Source organism: Dama dama, chromosome 12 (assembly GCF_033118175.1).
Source record: "Dama dama isolate Ldn47 chromosome 12, ASM3311817v1, whole genome shotgun sequence".
Taxonomy (NCBI): Eukaryota; Metazoa; Chordata; class Mammalia; order Artiodactyla; family Cervidae; genus Dama; species Dama dama.
Window position 1 is genome coordinate 64,139,568 of NC_083692.1, and position 19,222 is coordinate 64,158,789.

The window sequence follows — 19,222 nt, forward strand, 5'->3', positions numbered from 1 at the left end:
TTTTAAGAATGACACCATGAAAAGTGAGCTTAAATGCCTTTGAGTATGACAGTGATGTTGTTTAGAACTGCTTTAGGGTTTCATGAAAGTAGCCTGTTCTGTAAACTGAACTAAGTCAAGGTTTGCCTTCACGCCCTTGGGCCTCATTCTTTCCTGACCCAAATATAAATCCAATTGTTAAGCAAACCTTTATTGAGCACTGTTATGTGGTAGGTCTCAGGATAAGGCTTAGGAAACGAATACAGGCCAATTCCTGATGGCTCTCTGTGCTTTGTTAATGTAGTTGAACTTGTAAGCTTTAAAGCATGAATGACGTGATCCAACTGGTATTTTAGAAAAAGTCACTTTGGTGTTGAACAGATTGAAAAATACTGGTAGTAGTAGAAGCTTGGAGACCATTTAGGAGGCTTTGTTAGAGCAGCTGACATGTAGGCTAAAGTGAAGAGAATGCATAACAAATATAATCAGAGGTAGAAGTGATAGGTGTGGTTGCTAACTAGTTGTGGCATTCTATCCCAAGGCCGTCTGGTCATCTTTTAACAGTGTATTAGAAGTTTACTGTATTATGCCTAGTTATAGTATCATATGTTTAGTTAGTATCTACTGTCTCTCCTTCTACTAGGTATCTGGAACTGCTTACAAGAAATGCAGTAAAATATGCTATGATTTCTGCCTTTAAAAAGCTTAGAATCAAGTTAGAAGAAACTAGCCCATATATGATCAAATATCAGGTTATTTGGTTCACTTGATATGAATAGATCACAGAAGACAAAATAGATTTAAAATGTTCTAAAGGCTAAAACTTGATAATTACCCAGTTCTATTTTGTGAGATTAATGTAATCAAAGGTAAATAGAAGTTAGGAGCCAGACTTTTGGGGCAAAATGATGAAAAATTCAAATGGGAATGATCTTTATTTTCGGTTTTTTTAAATGGTGTTTAAATGGTTGAAAAGCCCCAGCAAAGATGGACTTTGAGACGGAGATTTGAGAGTTTCTATGGAGGTGTGAATTTTGAATCCTTGTTAGGGCTGGACCTTTTTTCTGTTTTGCCCACACTCCTGGAATGCAATTGCTTCCGGGGGCTCATCAAAAAGCCAGGGCTGTTGACCTTGGCCTGTCTACCTTTGGGCCCTGAATGCCTTTCATCTTATCTCCCCAGCATTTTAAGATGGCTGAGATTGAGGTTCCCAGCTGCTGCTCTTTGCTAGTCTCTGGGAGTTTTGTCTTATACTTGCACCTAAAGTACCTTTTTAGAGTTTTGGGAAAGTAGTAAACTATGAACAAGATTGGTTTGGGAGTAAGGAAAGCAAGTCTAGAATCTGAAGTAAAGGAATGTTTATCCACATCCACATTCAGGATGTGACCATGCTACACTGACTGAGATAAAGGCTCCTATAGTTTAACTTAATGTTATGAGAGAGAAACATGGAACCAGAGGTCAGAATAAGGTCAGAATAACAGAAAGGTGGAGAATGAGAAGCTGTTGTCTAAGAAAGTAGTTCTCAAAGAGAATTTTGGAAGCAACCATGACAAATAGAGTACATACATTTTGGATGACAAAAATCAGACTTCGTGTGTCTTTGGCATGGAAAATGTATTCAAATACGGAAAATAGGTTTCTCTTTCATGTCATTGACTTAAGGGAAGTGAGAGAGGACATAAAAAGAGAACCAGATTCTAATTATGATCAGGATAGCATGGGTCAAAGATAGAAACGCGTTTATAACGTAAAAGTGTCCCCACTAGAATGGAGGAAGAAGGTGTCATGAATACAGAGAGTGTTGGAATGGGATTGGCAGAGGTTGGGGAGTTAGGGATACAGAGTGGATATGAAAACTTACAGATAGGTGTTAGAATTTAGAGTTTGTATCAAGGTAGTGATTTGGAATAGTTGATGCTGAGTTTTTCCAACTAAGTGGTTTTTACTTCATGTAATGGTGGCTTATTTTTCAGAACAACAAACGACTTGAAATCTTTGAATGCCATGGCCCTCGGGCTGTCAGCTGTCTTGCCACAGCTCAGGAAGGTGCCCGAAAGTTGCTGGTTGTGGGTTCTTATGACTGTACCATCAGCGTACGCGATGCACGGAATGGATTGCTCCTTAGAACTCTGGAGGGCCACAGCAAAACCATCCTCTGCATGAAGGCAAGTATACAACAGGAGTTCATTGCCTGGTGCAAACAGAAGAGTTCAAATGAAATTTCCCATGTTTTCTAATGCCTTATTTAGAATACAGGAGGTTACAATCCTTTTCCTTAGGCCTGGAATCACCACAGGGCGTACTGTTTTTTAGCATATTAATTGAGAGACAAATATCTTATTGTCGAGTGTAGATACACTCAAATGCTGTTCTAGGCTACTTCATAATCATTCCAAAGAAGCAACAAACCCAATAATATGTTGTCAGTTCATCAGAGTACTTAGTGGCAGCACATAAATTTCAGTTCAGAAAATTTGTCTGAGAAACTTATTTTATACCTCATTTCATGCTTATCTCAAAATAGGGTGGAAAGTAGAATTTGCCAATGTATATTACAAGTTAAAGGAAACCTCAGAACTTAATACTGAGTCTCACTCACCGAATTTTTTTTCTTTAAGGTGGTGAATGACCTTGTGTTCAGTGGCTCCAGTGATCAGTCGGTCCATGCTCATAACATTCATGTAAGCCTTGTTGGTGTGTCTTTAATAAAATGGTGGATAAAGCTTAAAGGGATTCCTTCAACCTCTTGCAATTTAAATTAAGCCTCCTTTCTAGTGAAAGACTTAATAATAATCCCTGTGCATAAGCTCTTGGATACTGTTAAGCACTGTAGAAATCAAAATTTTTCATGGGGGACAGACTCAAAAGTTTATGTCAGGTTTAGTTTGAATGTCTCATTTAAACGTGAGACATACTCAACATCTGAGGCTCTGAGAAAGTAGATATGATATATAGTTTAAAATAGCATGAATAGAAACAGCCGTGAGACTCTGCTTGGGTCATAGAGGCCACTTTTTTTTTTTTTTAGTTCTACCAGTTTATTACTACCAACCCATCTCCCTCCACTCTTGTGCACACATGCTCAGACATGTAACCCCATGGACTGCAGCCCGCCAGGCTCCTCTGTCCATGGACTTTTCCAGGCAAGAATACTGGAGTGGGTTGCCATTTCCTTCTCCACAGAGGCCACTTTTGAAGTTCAGTTCCTAGTCTGAACTTCTGAGGTTATTCAGCCTCAGGAACTTTTTGTCCAGATCCAGTGAAATGATAAAAGTGAATATACTTCAAACACTAGAAAATATATACACACAGAGTTGTGGCCCTTCTCTCTCTGTAACCCTGGGTTCTCTCCATCAGGATACAGTGCATATAAGTGTTACATAAGTAACAATTGCTTATGAGAATACGTCACCTGTCTAAAATTAATACAGTTACATGTGTGTACAAGTAGTCTCATTACCTCTTTTAGAATTACAGAATTATAAATCTCAAAAGTCAAGACTCTTAGAAATCAGTCTAGTGACTCTTGTCTCTCTTCTGATGCAGACTGGTGAGCTTGTCCGGATCTATAAAGGTCACAATCACGCAGTGACTGTGGTGAATATCCTAGGGAAAGTGATGGTGACTGCTTGCCTGGATAAATTTGTTCGTGTCTATGAGTTACAGGTAGAATAGATTCACTATTTTGTTTGAATGATTTGGAGAGGTGGTCTGTTTGGATTTGCTGTTTGTTTTTTTTTTTAATATGGAAAGGCTGGGGTGGAACTCAGGAATCTGTGTTCTTCATAAGTGTTGTAGATAATTATGAAGTAGTTTGGTCCTTGGACAGCACTTTCAGAAATACTGCCCTGAGATACCTGGTCAGGTTCACAGGTGTCAAAATTTAATGGTTTCTGGAGGGCAGCTGTAGCCTGTCACATCTGTGTGGTTTTCTGTGTACACGTTCAGGTTTGAGACTTTGACACTGCACAGAAATTGGTGGGGATTTTTTTCCCCCAATTACCAGCTCTTCCCTTGAGGAGGAGGACTTATTAAAAAGATTGCTGTTCAATTATGCTTCTGTTAACAAGTGACTAGTGCTTCAGCTTAATACCTCAGGTACAGTTTTAAACTTGCAAAAGCCTTCCAGGACTATGCTTATTAAACACAAGGTATAAATAACCTTCATTCTCTTTCTTTTTTCCCCCCTGCCCTGCCTCCACTTAAGTCGCATGATCGGTTGCAGGTTTATGGAGGACACAAAGACATGATTATGTGTATGACCATCCATAAAAGTATGGTGAGTTTAATTTGCCATGCCACATATTTGCCTTTGAATGTGTTTACTAAAAATTCTGCAGACTCTTAGTAATGTTACTACTTGTTACTTCCAAAAATGACATCTGTTTTTGCTATGCCTCATTATTGAATGTTTTCTATCTCTTGGCATTATAATATTGAGAAGTAACCCAGTAGTGCTCTTGAATATTCCATTTTTATTAAGAACTAAAATAGTTACAATAAAAAAATATAATACCACCATTAAATAGAAGGTAAATTTAAGGTGTTTCCAGAAAAACAGGTGAGTGGTGTTTTTTTCACAGACAGTATGATCTGGACAATACATTGGAATAGAGTCAGGAGATTTGGTCAGTGTGGCATAGTTATAGCAGACCTAAAAGTAGAAGCTAACTCATGTAACCCTACTAATCCTTGATTTATTTTATTTTTAAATTTTGAGGTTGAACCAGAATGGATATTTTTCTAACTTTAAGCAATAGAGCCTTTGTCCCAGTGAAATACAGAGGCCTGATATGTAATGCCCAGCAGAAGCCAGAGCTACGCCAGTTAAAATATAAGCAGTGACTCTGAGCCCTGCCACTTCTGCTGTAAACAACAGTCCAAGGAAAGGCTTTCTAAGGAGCATAGCTTCCAAGTATCCAGACTAGAAGATGTATAAGATACTTTCCTATTATGGTACTCTGGGGCTGGTTTGGGTTTATGGTTATAGTTTCCTGTTGTGCTGCCAGCTTTTGTCTCTTACTTTGAGGATGTTCATAGTATTTTATTGTGTGTTGTTTTGGTCTGATAATATAAACATTTTTCTCTAGATTTATACTGGCTGTTATGATGGCAGTATTCAGGCCGTGAGGCTAAATCTGATGCAGAATTACCGCTGTTGGGTAAGGATTGAAACTGTTCTTGTCGCCAGACTTAGATGTTGCCCAACCCTAGGCCAATTTATAGATCTTCATTATCATTGGTTTAACATTTCCATATTGAGTCTTCCACCATAGGACAAATAAGCTTATTTTTTAAAAAGTACATAAAATGCTCTATAATTCTATAGTGAAAGTTCAATCTTAAGGTTAGATACATGTTTAAGTGTCCATTCAGAGGCTATTTCCTTTGTGTTTTTTATTTTGCTTTATTATTATATTAATACATGCCTACAAAAACATCAGTAGTACAGAAGTGTGTGAAAGAAAAGTGGAAGTGCTTATTTTCATAACCTGCCTACAATATTTCACCCATTCCTCAGGCGTTTACATGTATTAGTAGTTTGGTTTGTTCATTGGTTTTTGAGAAATAGACAGATAAAAATTTGCAGTCTTAAAGTTCTAAACCTCAGTTCACTAGACTGAATTTCATGGTTTTTATTTTAGAGTGGAGGATGGTAATTAAACCTCAAAACTTTCACACTGTTTCTTATAAACCTTAATTTGTTTCATCAGTTCTAATAGTACTGACCAGAGAAAAGTGGCTGGCACTGAATTTTTTTTCCCTAAACCCTAATCCCCTTTTCAACACTGATGAACTGGATGCTCACATTTTAAAATTCGAGTTTAGATTTGTCTCTGGCCTAATTACTTTTCAACTTTTTATACATCACTATTTTTTATTTTTAGTGTTCTTAGTGAAGAAAGGCAAAATCTAGTAAAACAGTATCCAAAACATACAAATAGACTTAACTTATCTAGAAAAATGAGGAAAATACCTTCTGGTTTTAAAGCTGGGGGTATGAAATAGTGTTTACAGAAGGAATATTCAAAACGGCATTACTTTTTAGAAATGAACATGTTAGAATCATTTCTTAAAAGCCTGTGAGGAAAAAAAGCCAAAACAAGAGTCTTTATGCTTTCTGACTAACAATTGAAATATAGCCACATTTATAATACAGTTAAAAAAAAAATGATCACAAGACTGTGATTCAAGTGATAAAAATTGTGAGTAAAGACAGGCTTCCTTGACAGTTTTCTGCCAGTATTTCCACAAATGTAGTTTTCTTTATCAAACATTTGTGTTTTCAAGTTTACAAGCCAACAATTCTTAGAATTGTTAAAAATAACTCAAGTATTACAGGGAAGCTCTTTGTCTTTTTAAATAAATGGGCTGAGAAGCTCTTTTTATGATGGCAAGATGAAGAATTGTTACGGTTTACCACACTGACAACCTGGAGGGCTGGGATGGAGGGGGAGGTGGGAGGGAGGTCCAGGAGGGGTATACCTGTGGCTAATTCATATTGACGTATGGCAGAAACCAGCACGATATTGTAAGGCGATTATCCTTCAGTTAAAAATAGATCTTTTAAAGAAGGATAAGTATAGTTTAAATTGAATTTTATTTAATCTGCCTGTCAGTATTTGCTAACAGCTTCATTATTTAAAGACGTAATGGCTATATTGGTGCTTTGCCTTCTCAAAATACTGAACTATCAAAAGACTTCCCAGTCTTTTCAAAGTTTCTGAATAAATTCATGATTAATTTGGTTGCCTCTGGCTTTGTTGAATTTGCCAGCCAAGAATAAAGAATAGGGGCATACTCACAGGATACAACGAGGAATATTCTCATTGCATGTTTCCCGTACTCTTTATAACTTACCCTTTCCAATCTCTCTCTCTCTAGTGGCATGGCTGCTCTCTGATATTTGGTGTTGTAGATCATTTAAAACAACATTTGCTGACTGACCATACAAATCCAAACTTTCAAACTCTGAAATGTCGCTGGAAGAACTGTGATGCTTTTTTTACTGCTAAGAAAGGATCCAAACAGGTATATCAGTGGGATTGAGGTCAACCCGGGGTCATTTGACTGCTCAGAGCAGGGTTCAGTAAACCTTTTCTGCCTTATTAGAATGTTCAGACTTGCAGTAAACAGGGAGAGTGTAAGGATTTTTCTTTTTATTATTAATATTATTCACAGATTTGAGAGATAGCTTAATGAGATTTCAAGTGAAGAATTAGGTAGTTTCTGAGAAAGTGCCTACAGAGAATGTTTTCACTTGTTCCAATCCAGTAACTGAACCTAGAGGTTTATTATAGCATTCTTGTGTTAAGAACTCAAGTGCACAGTTCCATGTGAATTAAGAGTGATGGGTCCTAACTGCCTTTCATGGATCACAGATCTATGGGAAGCTCTGGGAAGCTCTCTGTGGCTTTGACTTTCTTTTGACCTACTACCAACCTTTCTCTCATGGGTCCTTTTCCCTTTATTTCTAGGATGCTGCAGGACACATTGAACACCATGCTGAGGATGACAGCAAAATTGATTCATGAAGTTTTTTGCCTCCCATGTTGGGAAGTCTTTAGTTGAACTAATATCACATCGGCCCCTTACACAGGCCAACGTCCTCCTTTCCCCAGTGAATCAGGGAAGGAGAAAGTGGTTACTAGCCAGGCTTACTGCTAGCATAAGTCTGGGCAGCTCTATGGGATGATAGGTTATACTTCTAAGTTTTTTCTGGAGGTTTGTGAGATTTAAACAGATGTTTAAGGAACCATACTCTTCTGGGACAGCATGGCATATAGTAATTTATGCTACTGGTGTTCTCCAGATGTTTATTAAAGACACAGATCTTAATTGGTTACCCAGTTTGACCCTAATCACACATGTATTTTATTGATTTCAGTTTGTAGTTTTTAGTTTCTGTTCTTAATGATGGTTTAAACCAATATTCACGCATTTAAGTACAAATTTGTTCAAATGTTAGGTTTTTAGGATCAGTCTTAATTTCTCCGTAATTATTGCAATCAGTTAATTCTGACCACTGGGTATTTTAATTGGAAGCAACTATTTTCCTTTCTTAACAATTATGTACAATGTGTTTCAATATTCTCTTCTTAGATGGACAGAGCTGGCTTTAAATGCTAAAGGGACACACAAGAGATTTTTAACAGCTGGAGTAGCTGCTCTGCTGATTTTATTTTAGGAGCTCAGACAGCAGATCACATAATGACAAGTCCTTGCAGACAATAATTCCTATTGAACCTCCACAGATTTTGATTAAGTCCTTGGTTCAAGGCAATGCACAGACCTGCCATCTACTTGGAGATCTCACTGTTAGACCTGGGTACTCCTTGCAGGTATTGGCAGGCTGTTTGAACTGGAGGTGTAACCTTTGTCTTTCCAGGTTCTGACTCTCCAAGTGGGCAGTGGATTTGAAACCTTTTAGTTTGGTTCATTGCCAACCCTTCTCCCATTCTCTGGTTGTGCCTAGACTGACAGCAGCCATCATATAGTTCCTCTGGGCTCATGAGGTATTTTCCACCCACCCACAGTACACAAATGGGGGGATCAGGATAAAGCATCTGAATATAGTTTTTAAGGCCTCAAGCAGACTTCTTAAAGACCAGTGTATTGCCTTTACCTCCCCCACTAAGCTGAGAAGGAAGGGTGGAGTGGGGTGAAGGGAAAAGACTCTCCCTATCCTTCAAGAGCAGCCAAATGAACAAAGCCTTCTTGACACCGCTTTGTTTTTGAATTCTCTCTGGACTCTTAAGCATAGCCATAGAGGTGTTACTTTCTAGCCTTTTGTTTCTGTGATCGTCAAAACTCTGAAAGATTCTACAGAGAGAGGGAGGCGAGGAGAGAAGAGCCAAGTGCCACATACCGAGTTCCAGATGTGATGCCCACTCTTTCCTAGAGGAGAGCAGCCAGGTTTATCTCCACCTACCTTAGTGTACATGCTTCTTCTCCCATGTCTTTACTCAGGCTCTCGGGCAGGGGAACTTCACCTGGAGTTCATGGATAGGTTTCATGAGGGTATTCAAAACCCCTGGAATTGAGTGTAAGACTAAGTAGCTGTTCTTTTTTTCCAGGAAAGCCTCTGGTGGTTCCTACTGGATCCAAAATAAATAAAGAAAGAAAGAACTAATCTGGAAAAAAAAAAAAAGAACTAATCTGGGAGATACATCTAGATAATGAATGGCCCCATGAATTATTTACTTCTGTCCTTATGAACAGCAGGACTCTTGTGTTGACCGCATTACTGAGATTTGCATGATATTTGAGAGAGCAGAGAAGATCTTTTTGCACAAAGTTTATGAGTGCTGTTTCTGTCTGAGAACAAGCATTCCCTTCTCTTACCTGATTTCCTGTACACGTGACCAGAGAAGCTAAGCTGTTCTGTGGGTTTGGGAATGGTGACTCCTAGGAAAGTATATTTGGATTTATTGCTAAACCTGGCATTTCCTTTGGACTATAGTGAACCCACATTCCCACATTGGCTGAGCAGTGTGCTGAGAAAAGTCTTGCATACTCTGTTGCATAGGTGCCCTTCTGTTCTGCCTGAGGACATGTCTGAAAAGATGAGAGTGGTGGAGCCTTTGTACAGCAGGAAGGGGATATGTGAGGTGTTGGGCAGTCGTGGGGAACTGTTGTAGGTACGAACAGATTGATAGAATCAGTAAAAACTGATTTGAGCTTAACTTTGATAGAATTATGCAGTCTATCTGCCTTTATGTGTACAGTTATGGATGTTTCCTGTACGTGTGTATGTGTGTGGGCACCTATACTTAATAATACTTCTCCCCATTTCACAGGAATTTTCTTTGAAGCTGTAGCAATAATGTCTTTGTTTCAAGAATGTGTAAAACTCACTTAACACCAGGTTAGGTTAGTGTATTGCCCTAAATGCACTGTTGTAGCCATCTGTTTAGAAATAAAGGCACCATAAGCATCTTGGCTGCTTATGGTTGTGTGTTATTTTAAGTGTCTTCAAAGTTATGCAGAAGTCTTTTTTTTAAGTCTTCTATAATGTCTTGGCTGATTCTGGCCTTCTCTTCCCTCTCAGATTAGAGCAGTGGTTCAGGGGTTTGTGTTGGCGCTGATATTTCATACTTAGTGGAGGAAGGAAATTGTTACATGACGTGACAAAACACAACTCATTTCTTCTAAGGAATCGAATGTTAATTTTAATTACTTGTGTTTACTTCTGACAACAGAAGCCAAGAAAAACATAGCATAAATCCTTTTCTGTGTATATGCTAGCATTTTAATGGCAGTTTGTTCTGATGAAATATCAGTGACTTCAAATTTATCATGAAGTTTTTAATCAGGTTCAAAATTTTGGCATGCTACTCGACTCAGTATAAAGCAGTTAAACACAATACAAACAAAAGGTTGTCCTGACCTGATGTTACTTGTATTTGAGAGAACGTCATTGTTACTGCACTCCTGCTTTTGTGGAGAATTTGTTTTTCTGCCTCAGAAGTTGAGTGTTTAGCTCCTGACCTGCCTATAATTTGTAGGCAACATTATTGCTATTTAAGTGATTATTTGCCTAACAAAGGGTTTTTTGTTGTTCTCTTTTTAGTAGATGATACAGTGGACAACTTTAGTGACTAGGAATGTGGATGATTTGGTGGGAGTAGGTGTACAACACTTAGCGGAATGGTAATGGTATATTTTATGGAAGAGTTCCATTTGAGGGGAAATCAAACTATATTGTGAAGTGGGATTTAAATAGCACATCCCCTCTGGTTTGCAGTTTATATATGCTGACTTATAAATTTTGTACCTGTTACCTAAAGGAGAGCTCCTAAAAACTGTTAAGGCCATGCCTGCCACATTGTTAACAACAGTGATTTTATCCCAGCTGCAAATCCTCAGGATCCTGAGGATTTCAGAGATGCTGTCTGATTGATGGTCAGAAACAAGCTGTGGTGTAGGTGGTTTGGGCTATACTGCGTTCCATACATCAGTGGATGTGAGATCTTGATTAAACCAAACCTGCTACTAATCAGACAGTAACCGCTAACCTCACTTCCAACCCCCAACTCTGTGGCCCTGCCGGGTCGCATGGTGACTCACATTTCCCAGATTTCCTCTGAATTCACAGCAGTAGCCCAGTTGAATTGGGGGAGAAGGAAGCAAGGAGGAAAGGCTATTGAGGATCTTTTCTCCTGCTTCAGAGAAGTGCATGCCCTCGAGCTGCGCCAGTGCCCTTGGTGTCTTGATTTTTTTTTTTTTTTTAATTGAATATGGGTTAGAAGACTGAAATCAAATGACATTTGACTGCAAAATGTTTATAAGCAAATAGCTTAGCCTTCTTAACATTTTGGTATAAAGCTGTGAACTTCCTAACTTTGTAAAGCAACATATAAAGCAAATATAAGAGGAAAATAAAGTACTTTTACTAATTGTTTATTTTTGTTACCTTATCTACATATTCACAGCCAACCCTTTTCCATGTTGATATAGAGATCAAGAAGGAAATTGGGTGGAAAATCCAAGATGGTTATAGATCATGGTCCAGATAAGCACAGCAAACACCTTCATTTAAGGGTTTGTCTAAGGTCATACAGTAGGTCAGTGTTAGTAGAGGAGCTCTGCGCCCTTACAGTCTGCTAACTTGCGCTTCCAGTTAATAGTGACCCATTTTGTCTTGATCTAGACACCAACAGCTATTCCCCTTCCTTTCCTGGTGTATCTTGGAAAGTATTTGATTCCTGTGCTCAAGAAATAGCAAAAAGGCTTGATTAAAGTGGGGTTTGGGATTTGTGTTTGTGTGTGTGTGTGTATTTTCCATTGCTGTATTCTGAAACTAGAGCTCTATACCTGATGGGTGAGATTGGAGCTACTTAGTCTTGCTGTAGCTCTCAATGTGAGAAAACAAAACACAGTCAAACCAGCAAAACATATGCCTTTATTTAGATGAACTTTTTTCAGAATGCAACCTAACTTATGAGTCAGATAACCCAAAGTGTCCAAAGCTCTTTTCACTGAACTAGTTTACTCCAGAGCAGGCCCATCCTGAAACAATCAGGCAGAACCAAGTGCTCATTGGGCTGCTGTCCCATTGGTGGGAGAACATAAGAGATGATGGGGCGGACGCGGGGTGGGGGTGGGGGTTCTAGCACCAGGAAGTACTGAGTGCCATTGGCAAATGCTTCTGCAAACAGCTGCAAGCATCTAAGGAGAGTACTTGTCTTCAGAGCTGAGGCCATCAGACTCCAAGCAAAGCTCTCACTGGCCTGTGGCTAGCCGAAGCAGACAGAGGCACTTGGCTCCATGTGGCACAGGGACAACACAGCTCTCCCTTCCCCATTCCTTAACTGAAGGGCCAGGCTGGGCCTGACAAATGGACAGATGCCCTAAGGCTGGGAGGGAAGTGAGTAGAGGAGGAACTAGACTGATGAGGTGCCTGGAGGCTTCCTGGGGGTACAGCAACAGTGTCCTTTGAGGTAAGTGACTTTAGCTCTGTTGGGTGAAGTTGAAATCCTGAGTGATCCTCCATGCCTTGGATGCAGCCAGCTTGGTTCAGGCATACATGGTGAGCTGCAGCCACTGCAAGAGGAAGTCCCAAGATCAGAATGCACATAAAACAAGAGAGCCAAGCCCTAGAGATTTAAAGAGTAAAAGAAAAGGCCAGTCCCAGCATGCCAGACACTGGGAAGATTTCCTGAGAAGCATCCTTCCCACAGATCTCCTCTAGAAAGTACAGATTTTCCAGCATAAAGCCATAACTGAGGCTTCCTTAGAGCCTTCCCCCAATATGCGTTTCCCATGACCACATCCTTCTGAGCTCTGAGCTTCCCTTTATGTTCCGTTCCCATCCCATCCCATCCCTCCACCTCAAATTTTAAAGTGCAGGGGGAGTGTACTGTTTCTGTTAGGCTTTACCTCGAGAACGTTGAGTTTGATGATACCGTCCCCATCCTTGTCAAATGCATTGAAAGCTCCTGCTCGGAAGAATGCACAGACCAGAGGCCAGTTACAGGCACTCCCCCCACCCCCCACCCCCAACCCCCAACCACTTCATCTTTTCTTAAGAGGACCATGTGCCCGATGCTGCCCTTCAGCACCAAAATAGGCCAAAGTATCACCAATAACTGTCCCTTGCTATCCCATTCTGAGCCTAAAGAGGGCCTCCACCTTTGTTCAGCCTGAACAGTAGATTGAGATTTGTCCAGGGTCATATAGTGAGGTCAGTTAGTGGAGATTCCCTCCACCACTGGAGAGGGAGCAGGGAGGCACAAGAGAGCAGAAGGGTAGCTGTCCACTTACTGAACATGCCCTCCAGCCTGACAAAGCAGCAGATGAAACTGTCGAAGTCAATGTTCATGTGCTTGTCTGCATAGCGCATGGTAATGATGTCATAGAGCTGGTTGTTGAGGTGGAAGCCTGTGGGGGAGAGCACAGGAGAGGAGGAGATAGGGGTGAGTCCTCAGGACTGCTTGCTTTCCCCTTAGAACCTCCTGGTCATGCTATGGCCTAGGAGAAGAGAACAAGAAGCCCTTTCTCATCCCTTTCTCTGGTAGGGCCCCAGGGGCCCAGTCCTCCCCTCTCATCCCCGCTCCTACCACCTCCCATCTGCATCCTGGCCACTCCATTTCTTCCCCATACCTGCATCATTGACTGCATTGCGCATCTCGTAGCTGTTGATGGTGCCAGATTGGTCTGTGTCATAGTGTTTGAAAATTTTCTGGCAATAGAAAATTTGAAGACAGAGGTCACACACTCAACCTCTGAATCAGTCCCTTCCTCACTCCCACCCTCTTTCTCTCATCCCACCTGCCACGTCTTAATCTTCTTCCAGAGGTGATGAAACTCTTGCAGGTTCAGTCTCCCAGAGCCATCTGTCTGGAGGAAGGAGGTCAGGGCTACAGGGCACATAGCAAAATCCTGTCTTGGGAGCAGACCTTCTGGGGGGCTGTGCAAGGGAGGTCCTCAATAGGAGGGCTTTGCCCAGGATATCCACCCTTGCCCTGACCTAGTGTTTAACACCCCCCTCCATGCTTCCCTAGTCAGAATCAGTGCCTGCTCTAGAACCCAGGAAACGTTTCTCCAAGGACCACTCTTTTTGGGTAGGGCCTCAGAATCTCAGGCCTGAGATTGAGAGCAGGGGCCAGTGTTCTCCCAACTGTGCTTCCTCCAACAGCTCCTTAAAGACCAGCAGCCAGGAAGTTTAGCGCAGGGCCTCCTTAAATCTTTGCTTGAGCATGAATTTGGGCCCCTCTGCTTGACTGGGCCCCCTTCACTGTTGCCCTAGCCCCAGAAGACTACATAGGGGCTGCCGACAGGGCTGGGAAAGGGTGGCAGGAAGGATACATCCATGAGAGCGATCATGCTACGGCAGGACTCCAGCGTGAAGCCTTGTGTCTTCAGGTCCTTATCTGAGAGGTATGGAGAAGAGTGAGGAGCTGCCTTCAGATAGATGGACACACACAACCACCCCCACTGCCCACCTGCCCCTGCAGAATTAAGCTGCTCACGTTTGTTCACAACTCTGTTAAGGACGTTCTTGAGCTCATCTGCACAGATCTCCATGTCCTGAGGAGGAAAGGGGAAGAAAGTCATGGTTCAAGAGTGCAGCAGCTGATGGAGCATAGTCTTTGCAAATCAAATCCCGGCCGTCCATGCTTGTATAGTCCATGACGGGGCTGTTCTGTCATGGAGAAGCTGGGGCTTTTCTGATGAAGACACTGTACCTTCAGCTGTCTAGAAAGCAGTGGGCAGCTCAGAGCCACCCAGTGGGTGTGTTGGTCTAGAACTCAAAGGACTTCACTTGTGGATTTCTGTGCTACACTCATATACCCCGTTTCCACCAAAAACCAAAATGACCTCCACTGAACGATCATGAAATAACTGGCAAATTGAGCAATTCATCAAGGAGAGGATGTCCGAGTGAGTCAGAGTTGGAGGTACTCACGTCGCCTGCTATCTGCCTGAAAATATTCCGGAACTGCCGCTGTTCCTCACTTTCCTGGTCAGTGTTGCTGGGCTCTGGCTGTGGAGGCACAAAGGAAAACTGCTTGGCGGGGACCAGGAGATGGACAAACCTGAGAGGAAAGTTCCTTCTGGGCTGAAGGAGCCAGGGTGACTAAACCAGCCGTAGGTGGCAGCAGGAACTGGGTACAGAGTTGATGCTCTTCTTTCTTGGTTGAACCTACTGATCTGGAGTGAGAATCATCTAGGTCCCAACGACCCTTCACTCCATACCTCCCCAGCCTCGCCAGAGGAGGTGTATCAGCTGTGCAGACACGTAGACAGCCCCCTTGGTCCTCTTCCCCCATCCCCACCAGCTAGAGCCCTCTCCTCCTTTTACAGCCTGACCGTCCCAACCAAACCAGCCCCAGCAGGACGAAGCGGGCCAGGCCAATCTGATACCTCCAGCCGTTTCTGCCATCAAGGCCAAATCCTCAGAGGACCCTCCTCCCCTCCCCACGCTGCTGCATGGGCACCACAGGATGAGATGTCCCTGGGTTTATCTGGAATCTGGCCTGTCAGTCTCACCTCCTATATGCTTTATATGACCCCCTGTCCTCACTCCAATCTAACACTGTCCCCTGAGCTCTAGAGGACTCCGCTTCCGGTGTCACCCCCCTTCCCACTACTGTTCTTTATCTTCCCCGTTGTTAATGACACCAGGAAACAAGCTGTTCTGTCTCAAGCTGTGTCTGTCACAGGCTTTGCATCCCTCTTCTCTCATCCTCCTGGCTGGATGGGCTTCAGCAGGGAAGCTCAGCCTGTCCTTCCCAGGACCAGCTTGGCGTGGCAGCCAATCCCAAGACATTCATCTAAGCAACACCCCAAGTTTTAGGAGAATTTGATGAGGGAAAATGTCAGTGGGACAAACCTAAACCTCTAGATGTTAAAGGGACACCCCACCCCTATGGCCCCTCCAACCCCCATGCACTCCTTGAACATAGGCCTTGGCTGTGTACAGGCCACCCCACTCATGCACATGCTCAGAAACCTGTGGGGATTTCGCTTCCTTATCAGGGCTTGCTTTGTCTTTGCCCTCCTCTGTTTCCTGGTCCACACCCAGCTCCTTATTGCTGTTTGCTCTGTCTGAAACGAAGATGATGGGCTGGAGAGAAGAGGGGAAAGGGGAGGGGGCAGGAAGGAAACAAGGATTACTGGCTGAGTGGGCACATGAGGCAACCTCTCTCCTGGAGCAGCTTTGTCCAGTAAGGGGAGGAAGAGCAGAGCTGGGTCTTCTTGAACCTCTGTTCAAGCTCCATCTCTGCAACTAACAAGCTGTGTGACTTGGGGAAAGATGCTCGGTCTCTCTGGACCTAAGTTTCTTACCTCCTTGTAGAGTTATGAGGATTAAACATGGTAGTTAGTACATGAGACAATGCTGAGAATCCTAAAAGCAGCATGGTATAGTGCAGTGATTTTCAAGTATTGTGTAGATTTTTTTTTTTTTCAAACGGAAACCTCGTTCAAATTAAATTTCCCCAGAAGCTCTAAAAACAGAGCTTCTCTGCTTAATGAAGAGGGCAGAGCTCTTTTCCCTTGGCACCCCCACATCACCATGGCAGCTACTGAGGCTTCCTCAAGGAACCTCTAGGACTTGGCAGAGGACACATTGAGAGAAGAACTGACTATCTACATGGTCACTGAGTGGGGTCAGAATACTTGACTGGAGTCCCAGCCGTGCCCCTCCCATGAAAAATATCCTCTGGCCTCGGTTTACTCGTCCATTAATGGGGGTGATAAAACCTGCTTTGCCCTTTTCATGGGGCTCTTGTGGGGATCACACAAGATACTGAATGTATGATTGTACTGGGAAAGCATTTAAGATGCTGCCCAAATAGAAGGGGTATTTGCCAGACATGCTCGTGCAAGTGAGGAGAATGTGAAAGGGTGGAGAGCGGCTGCCATGCTGTGGTGGCACTGGTTGGGGTATACATCCCATGGAGAAAGCCGGAGGAGGAAGGCAAGGCTCCTGTCAGTGGTGCAGAGAACAAGGGGCAATCAAAGTCCCTCAGTGCATAAGAGTTCCTGAGCGCTCTTGAGTTCCCGTTTGCCTTTCCATACTGTTCCTCTAGGGCAGCACCAATGGACAGACCCATGGAGAGCGCTTCCCCAGCTTTGGCTCCCAGCAGGCCCCAAATACCTTGGCTTGCTCTGCTTTCCAAGCAAGGGGTCTTGTTCAAGTAACTGATACCTGTAGGGAATCTCAGAGCAAGTGTGGCTAGCAGTCTGAGGCGGGGAGTGTGGCCATGGGGCACCCCCACCAGGCACACAACTTGGGGCCCGAGTGTGGGTCTGGGCCACACAGGCCGTGGAGTGTAAAGGTCTGGCACAGGAGAGCTGAGGGCGAGAATCACGGGTTCAGAGCAAATATAGTTTCCAGTTCAAGTTTCCCCACTCATTAGTTGTGTGTCCTCAGACAAGGACTTCTGAATCTTTATCCTCATCTATAAAAGAGGGATCCTGACAGCACCTACCTTGTAAACACTGTTGTAACCGAACACAATGTATATTTTACCCCCTTTGCAGGGCCTTAATATGCAGTTGGTGCTTGGTGAATGTCAGCTCTGGTCTGCACCAGCACCAATGCTCGGAGGACCCCTATGATGGATCCTTCCAGACACTGTCATGAACACTAACACCAAACGTTTTCTGATGTCCTATGGCTATTGCTCCACTGGCGTGAGGATGCCCAAAGGTCAGTCATTTCTCGATGGCACTCTGAGTGGCCAAACCAAAGTTGTAAAAGGGGTAACATTATTGTAGACATTACTGCCCTGAAGACCATGGGGGAAGTTATGAGGTGAAAGGAGCAAGGATGGGGTTGATTGTAATCTCAAGTTCCAAAATTACACATAAAAGCTTTCCTCTGAGGCCCCAGAGATACTCTTAGCATGTATGGTTAGCTTTAGTGATGATGTCCCTGCAGCAGAGTGGTCTTAACCAGGACACCCAGGAGGGCAAGCTCCCCAGGTAGCTCTCCTTATCTTTCCCCCTGAAACCAGTTAAGTTGAGCAGCTCCTCTGGGGCCATGCACGTGAAACTTCTCTTCCCCTCTTCCCCCTTCCCATCTGGACATGCACAGCAAGCAGAGTCCATCAGGGCCCATGACTTCGAGGGGCTTAGTTCAGAGAGAGAGGTCACCATCTAGGAGGGAGTTGGCAACCTACTTCACCTGAGATGATAGCCCTGGCAGTGACAGCCCCTCTGGGTGTCCTCTGCCACCCCCTTCCCCAGACGGCTAAGGAAAAAGGAGTGGGGAGCAGGCAGGGAAAACAGGAGGAAGAAGGAGCTGTCCTGTCTGCAGAGCAGGCACTGGTGTCGGAAGACAAGGCCCTCCCCTGCTGCCATGGAAATCCTCACACAACTCTGTCACTGCTCCCCGAGAACCAGGGCCCGTTGCCATTCCCGCAAGAATCAAGTCTAAGCTTAGCTTAGTCACACCCACTTCTGAGAAAGAAGAGGTTCTCCTGTGGGTTTTTGCGGGACCCCCATGTCAGGCCCATTTTCACTGGTTGGCCACCCTCCCTCTCTCTTCTAAGCAGGCAGCAAAGTGTGTGGTTCAGAGCACAGACTGCGGAGCCAGACCTCCTGGTTCCAGGGTGACTCTGCCACTGGCTGTGTGGTCTTGGGCATGTTGGTCCATCTGTCTCTACCTTTCCTTCCTCTGAAAATGAAGGTAATCATAGTACAGGCATCCCTTGCTTTATCATGCTTCGCAGATGCTGCATTTTTTACAAATTGAAGGTTTGCGGCAATTCCATCTGGAGTAAGTCTTATTGGTGCCATTTTCTGAACAGGACTGTGCACTTTGTGTCTCTGTGTCAACATTTTGGTAATTCTTATGATATTTCAAACTTTTTCATTACTATCTTCTGGTGATCTGCAGTCAGTATTCTTTGATGTTACTACTACAACTTGCTGAAGGCTCAGATGATGATCAGCATTTTTTAGAAATAAAGTATTTTTAATTAAGGTATGTACCTTTTTTTTAGTTTTAATGCTATTGCACACTTAATAGACTACAGTATAGTGCAGACATAACTTTCAGATGCACTGGAAAACCAAAAACGTCCTGTGACTTGGTTTATTCTGATACTTGCTTTTTTGCAGTGTTCTGGAACTGAACCACAATACCTCTGAGGTCTGCATGTACCAACCTCACAGAGTTGTTGTAAGGATGGAGAGAATCCATGGAAAGCACCTACAAGAGTGACTGGCTCATAGCCTCCACTCAGCAAGTGTAAGCTATCAATGCTCTGCACCCATAGCTGCC

The 19,222-nt window shown here is 43.1% G+C and overlaps 2 protein-coding genes across 7 annotated transcripts in view; one reads left to right on the forward strand and one right to left on the reverse strand.

Annotated features, from left to right (window-relative positions):
- The window catches only part of ZNF106 (zinc finger protein 106), a 68,009-nt gene extending 56,623 nt beyond the window's left edge, over window positions 1-11,386 (forward strand). For all 3 annotated transcript variants that reach the window (XM_061157459.1, XM_061157458.1, XM_061157460.1), the window contains 7 exons: window positions 1,956-2,147; window positions 2,601-2,663; window positions 3,529-3,648; window positions 4,190-4,261; window positions 5,073-5,144; window positions 6,868-7,014; window positions 7,461-11,386. In XM_061157459.1, coding sequence (XP_061013442.1) covers window positions 1,956-2,147; window positions 2,601-2,663; window positions 3,529-3,648; window positions 4,190-4,261; window positions 5,073-5,144; window positions 6,868-7,014; window positions 7,461-7,517 — 723 coding nt within the window. In that variant the 3' untranslated portion in view covers window positions 7,518-11,386. The remainder of the gene's footprint in view (window positions 1-1,955; window positions 2,148-2,600; window positions 2,664-3,528; window positions 3,649-4,189; window positions 4,262-5,072; window positions 5,145-6,867; window positions 7,015-7,460) is intronic.
- A 184-nt stretch (window positions 11,387-11,570) lies between these two features.
- The window catches only part of CAPN3 (calpain 3), a 50,004-nt gene continuing 42,352 nt past the window's right edge, over window positions 11,571-19,222 (reverse strand). The window contains exons 16-24 of one of the 4 annotated variants that reach the window (XM_061157464.1): window positions 15,941-16,054; window positions 14,894-14,971; window positions 14,457-14,514; window positions 14,293-14,357; window positions 13,756-13,824; window positions 13,588-13,666; window positions 13,249-13,365; window positions 12,865-12,923; window positions 11,571-12,528 (exon numbers count right to left, since the gene is read on the reverse strand). In XM_061157464.1, coding sequence (XP_061013447.1) covers window positions 12,502-12,528; window positions 12,865-12,923; window positions 13,249-13,365; window positions 13,588-13,666; window positions 13,756-13,824; window positions 14,293-14,357; window positions 14,457-14,514; window positions 14,894-14,971; window positions 15,941-16,054 — 666 coding nt within the window. In that variant the 3' untranslated portion in view covers window positions 11,571-12,501. Of the gene's footprint in view, window positions 12,529-12,864; window positions 12,924-13,248; window positions 13,366-13,587; window positions 13,667-13,755; window positions 13,825-14,292; window positions 14,515-14,893; window positions 14,972-15,940; window positions 16,055-19,222 lie in introns of all 4 variants that reach the window. The other 3 variants (XM_061157462.1, XM_061157463.1, XM_061157461.1) reach the window with 3 other exon arrangements.